Source organism: Myodes glareolus, chromosome 25 (assembly GCF_982192425.1).
Source record: "Myodes glareolus chromosome 25, mMyoGla1.1, whole genome shotgun sequence".
Taxonomy (NCBI): domain Eukaryota; kingdom Metazoa; phylum Chordata; class Mammalia; order Rodentia; family Cricetidae; genus Myodes; species Myodes glareolus.
Window position 1 is genome coordinate 37,681,344 of NC_142050.1, and position 17,682 is coordinate 37,699,025.

Consider the following 17,682-nt stretch of genomic DNA (forward strand, 5'->3'; position numbering starts at 1 on the left):
GACGTTGTCAATTTCATATAGTCATGCTTTTATGGCAAGCACTTTTACCTATTGAGGAGCCATCTTACCTCACATAAATCCTCAACTCTGTGTGCACGTGTGTGTGTGTGTGTGTGTGTGTGTGTGTGGATTGTATGCATGCCGGAACCCAAAAGAGGGTATTAGGTTGCTTTCTTTATTACTTTCTGCCTTATTTTATTTTATTTTGCCAGTCTTGCACTTTATTGCCCTTCCATTAGGCCTTGACCGCATACTTGCGTAGCGGGTACAGCCTCTCCTTCCGCTGCTGCTTCTTTGTCTTCAGCTTCTCCTCATGCTTGGTGAGCCGGCGGCGCATGGCTCTTGTTTTCTTGGGTCGCAGGTCCAGAGGCTTGTACTTCTTGCCCTTGTAGAATTTCCTGAGGTTTTCCTTTTGAGTCTGGTTAATGACGGTGAGGACACGGGCGATGGATTTGCGGACAACTCGTATCTTGGAGAGCTTGGACGCGGCGCCGCCTGTCACCTTGGCAACGCGAAGCTGGGATAGCTCCACCTTCAAATCGTCCAGTTGTTTTAGCAGCTCCTCCTTCTTCTTCTTGCCGCGCAGGTCCCGAGCCTTAATCTTGGCCATGGCTGCGTTGTTCACTGCTCTCTGCCTTATTTTTTGATTCAGAACTTGAACCCTTTCAACTAGGTTGCAAGTCATCCAGTCCCATCAATCCTCCTGTCTCTACTCCTTTGCTGCTAGCATTGCAGGTGTGCATGGAACTACGCCTGGGCTGTTATGACGGTGATAGGACCTGAATTCTGGTCTTCATTCTTGCACAGCTTAACTGCTGAGCTAACTCCAGCCTCCATCCCTACCTTTTTGAAAGATGGACTCATATGTCTTAGGCTGACTTAACACTTCCTGAAGATGATACTGAACTTCTGATTCTCCTTCTATCCCCAAGTGCTGAGATTATAGCAACAAGCATGTCTAGTATATGTGGTGCTGAGAATAAAATTCAAGGCTTCATATGTACATACTAGGCAAAGACTCTACTGATTGAGCTACATACCTATTCTCCAATTTCTTTTGGAGGCTAGGTCTTGCTCTAGCCTAGGCTGACCTCAAATTCATGGCAACCCTTCTGCCTCAGCCTCTCAAGTACTGATATTATAGAAATGAGCCACTATTCTTGGAAATATAATTTATTTTGATTTTTTTTTGACATGTGAGACCTTAGGAAGGGTGGCTTCAAAAAACTATACTGCAGTATAGTGGTATATTATTTGTGTTTTAATAAATAAAGCTTGCCTGAAGAATAGCCACACTAGTCAGTCATACAAGCCAGGTGGTGGTGGTACATGTCATTAATCCCAGGACTGGAGAAAAATATAAAATGGAGGAGACAGGTCTCACTCAGTCTCAATCTGAGAATTTGTGGAGGCAGGATCACCCATTTTTGGTCTGAGGTAGAGGTAAGAGCCAGTGGCTGGCTGCTCTGCTTTTCTCACCTTCAGGTTGAACCCCAATATCTATCTCTGGGTTTTTATTATTTCATGTTACAATTGTTGCCCAATTTTGGGGGTATAAATTCATGAAAAAGCTTTTTTTCCTGTGGCTTTACAGCCATTAGCATAGACCGGAGTTATACACAACTGGAGTCACTGCCCTACCGACTAGGTTTTTCTCCCCCTCTCTCCTGGCGTGTTCTCCATGAACCCCTTTCTCGGGCTGTAACCACATTGGGTAAATGTCTTGAAAACCAGTCAGGCATTTACTGATCTACAAAGTAGCAATAAGCCATACATCTTCAAAAAGATCATCGGCAGATTTGGAAAGATAATTGGAAATTATTAAAGGGAGGAATTAGTCAAAAGAGTTTTTTTTTTAACCACATTAAAAACGGGAATAATCATTATAATGGGGGGATTTGGGTCTCTGTATAATATGTCTGCTGGACAGTTTAAAAATGAAACGATTAAATGAGGATAAGTAATTTAGATGGGATTTATGTAACGTCAATTGTAAACATTATCAGCATTATCATTTTTGTTGTATCACTAAAAACATTGGTTAATCTGAGGGCTAAGATACAGGCCTTAGAAAAACTTAATAAAACAGATCACAGAGATATTCAAGTCCAGGAAGGAATTTAATGGGGGACCAAATTCAGTGTTGCATTATAAGAATATAAGAATAGAGAGGAACAACGGAGTAAAGCTAGGGTTCTGGAAATCCCCAAGATCAAATTATTGGAAAAGGAAATTATGCTACTATAGAAAGGCAATCTGTATATGACTACACCCTGGATTTATGCCACGCAGCAGCTTTAAATGTTTGGGACAAGAATTGGAGAAATATGAAAAAAAATGAGTCATTCACTAAAGTTATAAAGGGCCCAAACAAACCTTCATGGATTTCTTAAAAAGACTGACATCAGCAGTAAAGAGAATGATACCAAACTCAGAAGCTAAACTAATAATAATTGAATCTCTGGCTTTTGAAAATGCTAATTCTCAAAGCAAAAGGATAATTAGGCCATTAAAAGCAAGATCAGCCCCTTTTAGGAATAGATTCAAGATACAATTAACATTGACTCTCATGACAATGATGATACTTGGATAGGAGAGGTAATTTCCAGAGGTTTGCAGAAAATCTGAAATGGTCATGTGTTTCATTTGTGGCACCCAAGGTCACCTTAAAAAGGATTGTAAACAAGGCATTCCTAGAAACAATGTTTTTGGTGAGCATCCAGAATGCCCCTCCCTTCTGGATTATGCAGGTGTGGTAAAATAGGCGCTGGACTAAAGAATGTAGATCAAGAAGGGATATCCAAGGTAATCAGTTCAGGGAAACTCCATGAGGGGCCTCTTGCAGGCCCCTGTGCCAACTCCAGTTTCCTACTATCTAGAGGAAACTCCTTCCAGAGCAATTATAGACCAGATAAACCTCCCGCTTCTATCCCGTCTGCTGTATCAGTTCTTTCATCTGATGTTTCTTTGGTCTTGAGGAACCCCTCTTGAGGAACCTTAGCTGACTTCGTAGGAGCAGGCTCCTGCGGATATTAATGGTCAAACAGGGTACTAAGTAATTCTAGAAAAAGTTTCATCTAACTTCCTGTACATGATTTTGGGTTTGAGTCTCTAGTTTTCTGCAGTAAACCATGAGCACACCTAACAGTGACCTTTGAAGTCTCCAAATTCATCCAAGACTATGATAATATCACTAAGCTAAATATCATCACATAAAGATCATCCTTCAACTAAAAACTGCTCAGAACAATTTTGAGGTGACTAGCTGAGATGATCCAGCAAAACAGACTGCTCTAGCCAGAACTTGAGATAAGCCCTGAACTTTTTCCATTAGGTAGAGACTGAACAACAAATGATACAGCTACTTCTCCTAAGACTTGACAATTACTTCCAATTTTTCTTTTCAGGAACCCCTAAAAATACCGTCACTTTCAGACAGCAGGAAGTAAATTTAAGGATGACACCCACATTCCCAAGAGGTGGGGTGGGTGGTTTTTGGTTGTTCAATGGGTTATGGATATTTCTCACTGTTTAGGGGGTTGGTGATAAGTTGTTATTGGTAATGGTCAGGAAAAAAACCTAACAAAGAAAATTAGATTCAAGGATCTTGTTCTGAAAAGAAAAAAGGAGGATATCGATGATAAGATAAAAGGGTAGATTACTGAATCTACTCTGAAAAGAAAAAAGGGAGGATATAGACTTAAGATAAAAAGGGAGATTGTTGAATCTACCTTTAAAATGCAACTGCTAGTTTTAAATGCTTTACATTGGATTGGATTTTTGTATATCATATACAAATTTTGTATATTGATACAAATTTGAGTTTAGTTTTGTTAGAACATAATACACACACACACACACATTTCTACTCCTGTTCAAGCTTTCAAGGTATTGTACCTATACAACTCATTTAACAATGTAATGAAAATTATTAATACCAACTATTTAGGATAATAAGGAAATACAGGTTAGTAATTAATCACCTAGTATAATCAAACTTGTAGGTATGTTTTCAAGGTCAAACAAAGATATATTTTAGACAACCAGGTCATCTTCAAACACTTCAGAGATCTACAGAATACAGCATTTAAGATGTTCTAATAACATAAATTCTTTTTTTTTTTTAATGACCATGAGACATGTTTACACCTGGTAGCACCAATCTACTTCAGAGAAGATAATGGAAATTGAAGAAACTCCACATGCAGTTTACTTTCTTTGTGGCAAAGTAAGTCACTGGGTAAGAAAATGCCCTTGCCTAATTGGACAAGCAGGACACAAAAGAGACTGACAAACATTGTCTAGACAAGGAAGGATAGCCTTTCAGAATATCCTGCTTCACAGAAAAGTCTGTTAAACATGCTAGGTCTGTAGGCTGAAGATAGATGCACCACCATTGCAGAGAAACTTTGGGTGACTGTCCAGGCAGTCAGCTGTTTCAGTTATTTCTCACATTTTTTGGAAGTTGCTTACGTGCACTTCCTGCTTACTCAGCTAATATTATTTCCTTCTTGGGTCTCTGAGGGAGTTGAAGACTAGATAGCTACAGTTTTCCTTGCTTACCTGATGCAGAAAACAAGTTATGATAGAAAATTAACTCCATACAAGACTTTAGACTCACCAAGATAGGATAGACATGGAGTCTTTTCTCTGAATTTATCAAATGCAAATGGACTAGACATTGCTGATGTATTTATTGCCTGTATATATTATATATAGTCATTGTACTTATTGTTTATAGTTTTTCTTATGTTATAGCCTTCTTCTTACTTTAGACAAAAAAGGAGAAATTAGTGGTATAGTATTTGTGTGTTAATAAATAAAGCTAACCTGAAGATCAGTGCAAAGCAGCCACAGTAGTCAGCCATACAGTCCAGGCAGTGGTGGTATACACCTTTAATCCTAGCATTAGAGAGGAACATAAAATGGGAGGAGACAGGTCTCATGTTCAGTCTCAATCTGAGGACTCCTGTAGGCAGAATCACCCATTTTTGGCCTGAAGTAGAGGTAAAAGCCTGTGGCTGGCTGCTTTGCTTTTCTGACCTTCAGGTTGAATCCCAGTTATCTGTCTCTGAGTTTTTATTATTCGTGCTACATTGCAGGCCTATCAGGTTATTGTTACCATTCCTTATGGTATAAGTCTAAAGAAGTATGGGCCAGCCAGATGGTTGGGTGTTAAGTGATTGTCATGAAAGATTAGCCACCTGGTTCCGCAGTAGAAGGAGAGAACTGACTCCAGAGCGTTGACCCCTGACCTCCACATGCACCATGGCATATCACATTTATGTAAACACCTACAAATCACCACTCGCACAATGAATAAATAAATACTTTTCTTCAGGTCTAAAAAATAATATACTGTGAAGAATAGGAGGAAGCAGGTAAAATTAAAACAAATACACTTATGAACTAAAAACATTTGAAACACTCTAGGTCAAAATGTAAACTGGAAACGTCTTTTTTATTTTTCATTTTTTGGTTTTTCAAGACAGGGTTTCTCTGTAGCTTTTTGAAGCCTATCCTGGAACCCTGGAACTAGCTCTTGCAGACCAGACTGACCTCGAAGTCAGAGATCTGCCTGCCTCTGCCTCCCAAGTGTGTGTGCCACCACTGCCTGGCTTAAAATATTTATTTTCTTATCACAAAGCTTAGTATACTCTATTATGGTTTTAAATTTTTAAAAAATTGTCAACAACTTGTTTGCTATTTTTTTAAAGATGCTATTTTTTTTAAAGAAGTCCTAAGATTACTTGATAAAATGGTAAATAAAACACAAAGCAAAAATTTTATGTTGATCTTAAAATATAGTCTGTACCACCTTTAATTCCATTGATTGATTGATTGATAGATTATGTGTGTCTTTGTGTGTTTTGGTTTTCAAGGTAATAATTTACTGTGTAGATGAGGCCAGCCTCCAACTCACAGAGATCTGCCTGCTTTTGCCTCATTAGTGCCAAGATTAAAGGCATAACCACCATACTACGTTTTTAATCCCATTCTGAACCAAATGCATGTGAACCCTTGGATATTGTGATAAAATACATTACTGGGTGAAAATATCCATAATTTAACAGTTCTAGTGTTGAAAAGGTTTACAATTACCCAAAAGATCCAAAGGAAGGCAGTTCAAATAGCATGTCATTAAACAGCAGGAATCAAATCATACCCAATAGAGTCTGAAGGGGGTGCGGAAGGGGATCCAGATGTAAGGGCAGTCTCTGCTAAGGAGGCCTCCTCCTGTGGTACTGGGTGATGCTCAAAGAACTTGGAGACAAACAGCAAACTGTGAGGCAAAAACAAAACAAAACAAAACAAACCTAACTTGTGCAAAACCCAGAAGCTTCAATACACAAGAACACATAGGTAATGGAAAAATATGAGATCAAGTTTTACTTGTGCAAACAACTGTTAAAATTCAATTAAGTATTTTTTCTAAAGGTTTCCTTAAAAAATTACATTGTACTTTCTAGGGCAGCTCATATCTAAAACTAACTGTTCTTTTCTATAATTGACCAACTGTCAATTTCTATATATTACAGGGGGAAAATCATGCTGTGTGGTTTAAAGACTAAAAGAAAAATATCTAGTGGTAAATTAGATTACCTTTTTTGGTTTTTTGTATGTTTGTTTTCTGAGATGGATTCATTGTGTAGCCCTAGAACTCATTGTGTAGATCAAACTGGCCTTGAACTTACAGAGATCCATCTGCGTCTGCCTACTGAGTAGCTAAGTTGGATATATCATTATAATTTACTTAAAAGTCAAGTTCCATTTCAGCAGCAACAAAAGGAATTACAGAAAAAGATAATAGACTACATCTAGTCTATTAGACATACTATAAAGTAAAAAGGAATTTTAGAAAGAAACAAATGCACATAATTATTCCTTTAAAGAAAGGGAAAAGGGCTAGAGGTGAAACAGACATGGATGAGGTGAAGAGTGAGGGAAGACTATTAATGTGACTGTTAAAATGAATCACAGAATCAAACTCATTGTTCAAAAATGCAACAGTCAACTTAACTGAAATACTATTCTATATTCACCCCAAACTATATAAAAGTGATCACCCCCCCCCCCCTTTTTTGGTTTTTTGAGACAGGGTTTCTCTAACATCCCTAGCTATCCTAGAGCTAGCTCTTGTAGACCAGCCTGGCCTTCACCTCACAGAGATCCACCTGCCTCTGCCTCCTGAGTGCTGAGATTAAAGGCGTGCACCACCACCGCCTGGCTAAAGGGGTTTCTAAAGACTTAAGAGAGCATGAAATGTAAACTTCATGTGCAGCAGACCCAGTATTCTTGTATTTGGGAGAGGAGAGTCACCTGCACCATCTGTTACTTTCTGATCAGACTTTAAACATCCTGTAACAAATGCACTGGGCAAACACCCCTCACTGACTTTCAAGGTATACTAGTTTCACATTAAGAAAATTTAACTATAAAGTAGTAGCAAAGAGGTTCTTTGTGGATTACTTACTCAAGTTGGTCATAATTAACACACATCAGTGGAACCTCTGTACTACAACGCTGGTGAAACTTATAACCACATGTTTGACAGCGGAAACCCTGGAAAAGCAGCTTTCGACAAAAGTCACAAAATGCTAAGGTGAAAAAAGTTTTCCGTACCTGCAAAGTGAAAAATCATAAAAGGTTTTAAATACTTGCAATGCACCCTCTTACTCAAAATAACAATTTTTAAATCATAAAAATTGCATACCAGAATATAATGTTAAAAACCAGGAAATCTGAAATACTATTTTATCCTAAGATCCAACCTAAAAACTCAGAAATCAAGACAATACAACAAATAAAAGAATTGAGCCCCCAGTGTGTTATCCAATCCCAAGGTCAACAAGCAACATTTAAAGGAACTCATGTATGAAATTCTCAAAAAAAATTTAAAAATTGAATTAAAAAGAATAAATGAGCTCAAGCTTAACGACATAAAAAAGTAGAAAAAGAGGAATAGAAACCAAAAAGGTATCATTTAATTACTGCATAAAAGGGGAAGGTATAAAAAAAAATAGTTGCTAGTGTTAATAGTCCAAGAAACAAAGATATACTTATTTAAACTTTCATAGTTATCAAAGAGAACAACAACAGAATGGGAGAGAGGAGAAAGAGAGGGTTATAATGCTGCAAAGGAGCTAACCCTGACAGAACTAGCAACCAGCATATGATACCCAAAGTTGACAGAGCAAGAAATCGCGGCTAAAAGATATTTAGTAACATAAAAAACAATTACCCAAGAGCTTAAAACAGAAACTATTAAAAATTATCAGTGGCTCCATGAAATCTACACTGTAATTTTATTAAGGTGTAATGGGGATTATTTTATCTGACCTCAGAGTTATGAACTGAATTGTTTGTAATACAGGAGATATCACTGTTGAGTTCCGCAACTTTTAATTTAAAATTTAGCTCTGAGATTTCAATAGAAAGAAAGGAAACTTCTCCCCTCAACTTTAACATATTTTTAAGATACTTCTGGAAGAATGTCTGATGTGGACTTATTTTTAGTCTATACTTTCAGATGAACTTCTTCATGTAACAAACTAAATAAATGTTCAAAAATCTTGAAAAATAACCAGTGACTTTTAATGTTCAACAGGGATCAAAGAAACTGCACTATATTAAGGGGATTTTTTTCTTCCTAAAATGAGAAATTATATAAAGTATATATGTGCTGTATAGTAAACAGAAAAATATGTAACAGAAAATCTCTTAACAATAGTTATTTCAGAATGTTGATAGTAAGGAAGACTTCATTCTTTGTTGTATATAATTTCAACCATCTTGGTTTCATTTTTTTAAAAACCACAATCAATAAGTAATAAATTTATTTTATATTATGATCCAGTATATATAAGTCTCTAACAGTACTTACCTCAAACATAACTCAGGATTTTTATATACTTTATTACATATAATGATACAGTTCATGATATGTTTTATTTTAACACCAAATTACTTTTTCCTCTGTTTAATTGGTTTTGGTGACAGAAGTTGGTCTTGAACTTTCAGCCAGCCTCTTGCTTCTGCTTCCCAAGAATCAGGATTCCAGGTATGGAAAATCACATCTGCTATGAAACTTTCTTTTCTTTCTTGAGAAAGGGACTTACTATGTGGACCAGGCTGTCCCTGAATTCCCAGTGGTCTGCCTGTCTTCACCTCCCAGTGCTAGAATTAAGGGTGTGTGCCACCAGACCCAGCTCAAAACTCTATTTTAAAAACATTTACTTAATGAAAAGTTAAACAAAATTATAGACACATAATCCACTCTGGCTTTTCAAAAATCTTTATACAGTGAAGTCTGTTTCCTTTAGTTTCCCTGTCACCTGAGAAAGCATGTGAAAAAAGCAAAAGTTTGTTTCTAGCTTTCCTCCTTTTCCACATACCTGTGATTATACAGGCGTGAAAAATACCTCTTTTGATATTCATTTAGATAGCAAATAATTGCCAAACTAAGCATCTTTAGTACTGCTTACTGTTATTTCACACACACGTACATGCACAAATCTGACCTTTTAGCCAACCATTCAAATTTTTACTCACTAACAGTCTGCTGTGTCATGAATTCCTAATATCCTTCATTTTTCATTTGCCTGCCTAGTGCTTTCTTCCTGCTACTTATACATAGTTGTACTATGTATTATACTACTTATACTATGTATATTTGGTTGGTTTTATATACACATAAATACATACTACACACACACACACACACACACACACACACACACACACACACGTGTGTGTGTGGAATAAAGAGAGCAGAACATTCAAAGGGGTAAAAACTAGTGGGTATGCATTTGAGTATGAATTTAAAGCAAACTACATGTCTGTAAAGATACTTTTGTGAATAAAGGTTGACCTAGAAAGGTCTATTACTCCTTCTGGGCCATTGTTTATGCTCAGTCTAGAACCTAAGCTTTTCTAATGATGTATGGTAGATGGGAGGTGGTGATTAGCGGGCTGCTGCAGGCTGGTAACAAGCTTAAACTAGGTTTTACCAAATACGAAAAAAAAAAAAAAACCCCACAAGGAAAAGTCTCAAGAACTCAATACCAGTTCAACTACCCTACTTCCCCATCCTTTACCTTATCCTTCTGAAACGTATGTTGAGATATAGGCAGTCTAACTTGGCACAAAGTATTTTATAAATAAAAAAATTATATTTTTATTAATAGAGGAAAGACACCAGATTTGATTTTTATAGGCTACTAGGCAATCATTATATCAATAAAGCTAGGTGTACTCAAAAAGATTAACATTCAAGGCCTATTGATTAGGAAATTAAAAATGAGGGCTACCATACAGCATGGAACCCAGTTTTCCCTTAAGAAAAAGAGAAGAATGGAAGTAATGAAGAGAAAAACAAGTAAGCTTTGGGCTGACCACCATGCATTTTTGTATACAGAAGACCATATAATTACCTTCTCATCTATACAAATGCTGACTTCTAGAAAATTTCACTTTACTAGATAGACTTTTACATGAGTGTGTTTTTTAATTACTTATTTTATTTTTATTTTATGTACATTGGTGTTCTGCCTGCATGTATATCTGTATGAAGATGTCAGTCCCTTTGAAATGGAATTACAGACAGTTGTGAGCTGCATGTGGGTGCTGGGAGTTGAACCCGGGTCTTCTGGAAGAGCAGTCAGTGCTCTAACCACGGAGTCATCTCTCCAGCCTCTAATTTTTGTTGTTCTAAGAGATATGTTACATATTATTAACTTACAAATAAAGAATAAGTAGTAAGGTAAAACTCTTTAAACACAAGACTTTCAAGAACAGAACTTAGGTACATCATCAATCTCAAAATTAGTTATCTCTATTTCATATTCCCTAAATTAAAAAAGTCAAAAGAAACTGACCATTTTTGACAGCTCAAATATGAAAAGGTACATACAAAGTTGTGTGTTGTAAGTGGGACATTCTCCAGTACTTCTACATGCAACTCCTCTCCAGTAAGCCAGGAAATATCAGTGTCCCAGCCAATTGGTTTCTTCTCTCTGAAAAAGATGGAGACAAACCATTCTTGATTTCTTTTTAAAGATTTATTTATTTAATTTCATGTATAGGAGTGCTCTAGCTGCACATACACCTTTATGTCAGAAGAGGGCATCAGATCTCACTACAGACGGTTATGAGCCACCATGTGACTGCTGGGAATAGAATTCAGGATCTCTTGTGAAGATCAGCCAGCGTTATTAACTGCTGAGCCATCTCTCCAGCCTTTTCTTAATTACCGTATCCCAAAATATTTATAAATATCATGCTGAAGATATGAACATGGTTATGGAGAAGCTAATATTAAGGAAGCTTGGATCTCTGGTTTTATATCATTAGAAATTTAAGTGGTAATTTTTAAAATTTTTTTATTTTTTAATTTTTTTTTGGTTTTTCGAGACAGAGTTTCTCTGTGGCCTTGGAGCCTGCCCTGGAACTAGCTTTTGTAGACCAGGCTGGTCTCAAACTCACAGAGATCTGCCTGCCTCTGCCTCCCGAGTGCTGGGATTAAAGGCGTGCGCCACAACTGCCCTTAAGTGTTAATTTTTAAGTTTAACTCTAATAAGGTATTACTCTTAGATAAGATCAGTGTAAATATATTCACTCTTTTTTGTTTTTTTAAAAGTCGGTTCCAGGACAGCCAAGAACAGTTAAGGTTATACAGAAAAACCTGTTACAAAAAACAAAAATCAATCAAACACAAAAGCTCCTGTCTCCCCAACACACAGGTATGGTTTTATCTACCAATTCAGAGAAAAGGAACATTCAAAGAACAACATGGCTCAAAATGTAGATCTAAAACACAAACATCTTAGAACAATATTACTTTATGAAAAATGCTTCATTACAAAACATTCATTTTGGTAGACTCTAATGGAACTATGAACTATACAAAGGCACATTATCTAAACTAATCACATTCTAAAGCAGTGCTTCTCAACCTTCCTAACGGTGTGACCCTTTATACGGTTTCTCATGTTGTGGTGACCCCAATCATAAAATTATTTTCAATGCTACTTCATAACTGTAATTTTGTTACTGTTATGAATTGTAATGTAAATATCTGTGTTTTCTGACGGTCTTAAGCAACCCCTGTAAAAGGGTCATTACACCTTCTATTGGGGTTATGACCGATAGGTTGAGAATCACTGTTCTAACGGTTTATAAATTATAGAAATGATAAACTCTAATAAAGGCATTTGCACAGGAATAAATAGTAAAACCACACAAATGACCAATGACCTTCAAGATTTCAAGAATAGTATTAGTATGATTTTTAAAGTTGATGTTCTAAATCTTTTAGTAAAAAATATTTCCTTCCTTCTTTCTTAACCTATAGGGATGTTTTGCCTGCATTTAAGTCTGTGCACCTCATACATGACTGAGGAGATCATAAGAGGGTTTTAGATCCCTTGGAACTGGAGTTACAGTTGGCTGTGAGCTGCCAACCATGTGGGTGCTGGAAATTGAACCCAGGTCCTCTGGAAGAACAGCCAGTGTTCTCACTGAGCCATCTCTCCAGTCCCTGAGGTTGATTTTCAATTCCCTAGATTTGGATAAAGACTACAAAACAAACTCAAAGCTTGATGTCTCATTTCTTTACAAAGAAAATCACACAACACATACAAACCATACCCATCCTGAATTCTGTAAACAGCACAGCACTCTGGGATAAGACCTCTCATCATCAGTGCTTTCTTTAGACTGTCACGGACTGTAACGCCACATCTTGCAGGTACCTATGACATAAATATACATAAGAGGTAAAGAGAAGGAGGTTTTCTTTCAAATAATATTCTTAAAACTTAGTTATTTACCTATATCATTAAAATACTATCTGGACCCCTAGAGTGAAATGCAGTATTATGCCTATAATCTACTTATAATTCAAGGAAAATTATATCAAGTTATTATTATTTTACCAAATTAAGGCTGGGCATGGTGGTGCATGATTTTAATCTCAGCACTTGGGAGGCAGAGACAGCAGGATTTCTGTGAATTCAAGTCAAGCCTGGTCTACATATCGAGCTCCAGGGCAGTCAGGACTACACAGACCCTGTCTCAAATAAAAATTAAAAATTAAAAAAAGACTGGTATTTTATTAAATTGCATATACATATATATGAAGAGAAAATATAATAGTATTTTCTACACTATATACACCAGTACAATGGTCCTGCCCTTGACAACACTTAAAGGTCAACACTCAAAAAAAAAAAAAATGTTTTTGAGACAGTGACTGTTGTAGTCCAGGTCAGTCTGGAGCTCTAGATCGTCCTATGTCAGCCTCTCAGCTGCTATAAGCACAGGTGTGTGCTACCATATCCAGCTGTAAAATTAAGTTTAACCAACGTGGAAGCTGTGTAAGTCTTCAGTTATATTAATGATCATTAAGAGATGCCTTACTACCACTATAAACAAAGCAGAAGAAGTTATGTGCTCTAGGATATATGTGGAGGCTGGAGAGGCACCTCAGCAGGTAATGTTTTTGCTGCTCAAACACGAGAACCTGAGTCTGGGTCCTCAGTACCCACTAATAAGCTGAGTGTGGCGGTACATCTGTAACTCCAGTGTGACCCTCGGGAAAGGGACCTCACTGGTCAACTAATCTAGTGGCAAGAGTGAGTTCTAGGTTCACAGAGAGATCCTGTCTCAAAAAAACAAGATGAAAAGTTATAAAGACACCTCCCATTGATCTCTGGTCTCTACAAGCTCATGCACTAGCAGGCATACATACATGACATATACCATCATTGCCCACCCACCCAGTGACAGAAGACATACAGACATACAGACAGGAAGGCAGGCAGGCAGACAGACAAGACAGGCACACACACACACACACACACACACACACACTGATCTGATATTTGGTATTTAATTCTTAGTGTCTCTATCTGGGCACTTGCCCTTCTCTAGAATCTCATATTACTGTTGTGGCTATCAATAACTTTTTCTGGCAACAGATGACATACATGTGTTAATCAGCTGCTAATGACATTAGCAGGTACAAGACTAAATTTATGACTTCCTAAACAGTACCTGAGTTCTTTAAACTGAGACATGGACTTTGGTTGAGAGATGCTCTTGTTTTTACTGTAGTTAAGAGTGTGTCAATTGAATACATATTTCCTACAACACTGACAGCAGAAGACTAGGCAAAGGAAAAACATAGTTAATCCTATCACACAGCTCTTCCCATGTATCACCATGTATCATCTACCCAGTCAAATTTGACAAACTAATGAAAGGCAGCGAGAAAACCAGGAGTCGCTCTCATTAGGAAAGTTAGAAGGAAAGGGTGTTTTAGGAGGTCTAAGATTAACTACTGCAGTCACTTCAGTCACTTCACTTAGCAACTCCATAGTTTCTGAAAATTTTAGAATTTTTATGTTTAGGGTGGAGGTGGGGTTAGGGTTGTTAGTGGAATCAAACAGAACATAAAGCGGCTGATATAAATAGTATACCAAAGGGGAATGATCTAGAAAGATGAATTAGGTAGGCTCTATGTTTAGAAATAATAAGCAAAGTTTAATGTAGTCACTGAAACTATGGCCAGGTGTGGTAGTGCGTACCTTTAACCCAAGTACTCAGGAGGCAAAGGTATCTCTGTGAGTTCCAGGCCACCCAGGGTAACAGAGTGAGGTCCTATTTTAAGTTTGTCATGTGGAGTGGGCTATCATCATTTTAAGTATTCAGGAAGAAGTAACTAGGTTTACATAGGAAATCTTCATTATTTGTGGTGAATATATGTGTGCATTTGTCTACTCATTAGAAAATGTAAAAACCTTTATTGTTTTTATGGATACATGAAGATCACTGAAAAACCTGTCACCCAGTTTATATACTTTCCTACTAAGGTTGAACAAAGTGACAGTTTGCCTACACCTTTCTGTTTTCATAATATAAATCTGTGTGCAATTCAGTCTAGTTACTGCTACATTTTCTAAACTTGTGCTTTCAGATAATTTCCCAGAATAATAGTACTGAAATGCTGTTTAAAGCCTAAGCCAGTGAAGGCTGTAAAGAGTATTGCAGGGAAGGTGTTGTGTGTGTGTGTGTGTGTGTGTGTGTGTTGTGGGATATTTGTACACTGGTGAAGAAGTATTTGATGTGATTGGTGTAATAAAAGATGATAAAAGATGAATGACCAATAGCTAGGAAGGAGATACAGGCGGGATTTCCAGGGAAAGAAAGAAGAGAAGGAGACTCTAGATGCACAGGAGACACAGCAAGGAAAAAGGAGGTGCAATATGGAAAAGAGGTGACGCCACATGATAGATTAATATAAATGGGTTAATTTAAGTTATAAAAGCTACTTGGGGATAAGCCTAAGCTATGGGTCAACCTTTCATAATTAATAAGAAGTCTCCATGTCATTTTTTGGGAGCTGGCTAGCAGGACAGAGACTCAGCACATATGTATGTTGGGGAAATTTACTTCAGGCCTCAGTCATAGAGATGTCAGCCATGAGTTCGAATTACTGAGACAATAAGAATATATGAATTCATCTGAATACTTATTTGCCACAGAAAAATTCACACCTAAACAAAATAGTTCTGTTCAAATTTTATAATAAAAAACTGAAATAATTATTAATGGTCCATGAGATTCACTACTACCGAGCCTTCCATGAAACATTTGCAGTCCAAAATGCTGGGAAGCAGGAAGGACAGAAATGTAGACTAATTCTTGGGTACATAATAAGTTTGAGGTCAGACTGGACTACATGAAATCCTGTTTTGAAAAGAAAAAAAAAGCAACAAAAAAACGAATTACCACTATCAAGGTACTAGCACAGATAATTCAACATACAACATTTTTGATGTCCAACCAAATTTTAAAGTGACTCCTTAAAGTTTTGTAAAAAACTTTCTACTATAGAAGAGTTTAAGCATGTAAAAGTAATGAAGTTATTTTTCCTGCCTACAAAAAATGTACAACTTAGTTTTTGTTTCACTGTGGTCAACAATACAGAGGAAGATATTTCCTGGGGCTGTACCATTTATTCTAGTGAAGAATATCCTTTTAGTCGTAACCTACTTTTTTAAGCCTACTTATTTACACTGGTGAGTGTAGTGAGAATTCTAATTGGTTTTGATAAAAAGAACCTGGAGTCAGATATTTGGGGGTGGAAGCTGAAAGGTCAGAGAAGCAGAGCAGTCAGCCACTAGTTCTCCTCTATGAAACTCTCAGACGGAATGGGGTATTCCGTGTCTACAAGTCCTCAGACTGAATGCCTTCAATTCCTGTTTCCTCCCGACTTACATTCCTCTCTCTGCCCAGCCATATCTTTTCCTGTCTCCACCTCCCTAGTGCTGGGATTAAAGGCATTTGACTCCTAAGTATTAGATTAAAGGTGTGAGCCACCACCACCTGTCTGTTTCTCTTTTAGACTGGACCAAACTCACGTAGCCCAGAAGTGATCTTGAACTCACAGAGGTAGGTCTGCTACTGACTCCGAGTGCTAGGATTAAAGCCGTGTGCCTCTATGACTAACTAGTACCTCACTTCAGACTCTGATCCTCAGGCAAGCTTTATTTGTTATAGCACAAACAAATATCGTGAGAATTTAAGTTTTTAGTATTATTTTCCCACCATGCAAATGGCTAAAATTAGAACTTTGGCTTCCTCTATTTCACAAACAGTTCCTATTTAATACATACAAATAGGGCATGGTTTTATTTTTAAATTACATCCACTTATTTATGTATTTTTATTTTTCGTGGTGTGTATGTGAACACGTGGAATTCAGAGGAATACTTCGGGGAGTTGCTTCTCTCCTTTCACCATGAGAATACAAAAATCAAACTCAGTTTATCAGACTTACAGCAAAGCACCACAGAGCCATCTCACCAGTTCAGGGCATGATTTAAAAACCTTCAAACTTGATTTATCTATTTATTTTGTCTTTCATTTATCTGAGATACAATTGGGATTAATATTAAATCAATAGGTATTTGTGGTCCTAAATCCCAAGGTATGGTAAATCCAAAGATTTGCTTTGTAATAAGCAGGTACAGAACATATACTAAGTATTAGGCAGTACCCTAGTCATTTAGTAAGTCAAAAAAGATAAATTGCATTTACATAGTTAAAAAGACGCTGAAACTAGTGTAGTAGTTTTAGGAGCGGGAGAAATGGTTCAACAGTTAAGAGGACTTTTTGCTCTTAAATAGGACCTGAGTTCTGTTCACAGCATTTTTATGGTGGTCCACTACCACCTGTAACTCCAGTCTCAGGAGATACAACATCTCTCCTCCTTGAACTCTTGTATACACATGGTTGTAACATGAGGGCCGGCTTGTTGGGGTTTCTGTCCCACCTGGTACCCCACAGCCGGCATGCCCCATTGAGAAAATCACACACAGGACTCCATAAGGTTATAAACTGATTGGCCCATTAGGTCAGGCTTCTTGTTAGTCCTTATAACTTATGTTACCCCATTATCCTTATCTATGTTAGCCACAATGGCTCCGTACCTTTCTCAGCTGGGCAAGTTACATGCTGCCTCTTCGGTGATCTGCGCAGGAGTGGCAGAGGAACCTTTCTGCTTCCCAGAATTCTCCTGTTCTCATTGTATCACCTCTACTTCCTGTCTGGTTTTCCTGCTTATACTGCCTGCCTGGCCAATCAGCGTTTTATTAAAATACGACTGACAGAATACAG

General features: G+C 37.3%; 1 protein-coding gene and 1 pseudogene across 11 annotated transcripts in view; both read right to left on the reverse strand.

The window, feature by feature from the left end:
• Positions 1–17,682, reverse strand: part of Braf (B-Raf proto-oncogene, serine/threonine kinase) — a 127,310-nt gene that overhangs the window by 53,072 nt on the left and 56,556 nt on the right. For 6 of the 11 annotated variants that reach the window (XM_087901727.1, XM_087901728.1, XM_087901722.1 and 3 more), the window contains exons 4-7: positions 12,649–12,752; positions 10,913–11,015; positions 7,475–7,623; positions 6,167–6,283 (exon numbers count right to left, since the gene is read on the reverse strand). In XM_087901727.1, the coding sequence (XP_087757853.1) occupies positions 6,167–6,283; positions 7,475–7,623; positions 10,913–11,015; positions 12,649–12,752 (473 nt within the window). Of the gene's footprint in view, positions 1–6,166; positions 6,284–7,474; positions 7,624–10,912; positions 11,016–12,639; positions 12,753–17,682 lie in introns of all 11 variants that reach the window. The other 5 variants (XM_087901726.1, XM_087901721.1, XM_087901724.1 and 2 more) reach the window with 1 other exon arrangement.
• Positions 191–625, reverse strand: LOC148117888 (large ribosomal subunit protein uL29 pseudogene; annotated as a pseudogene).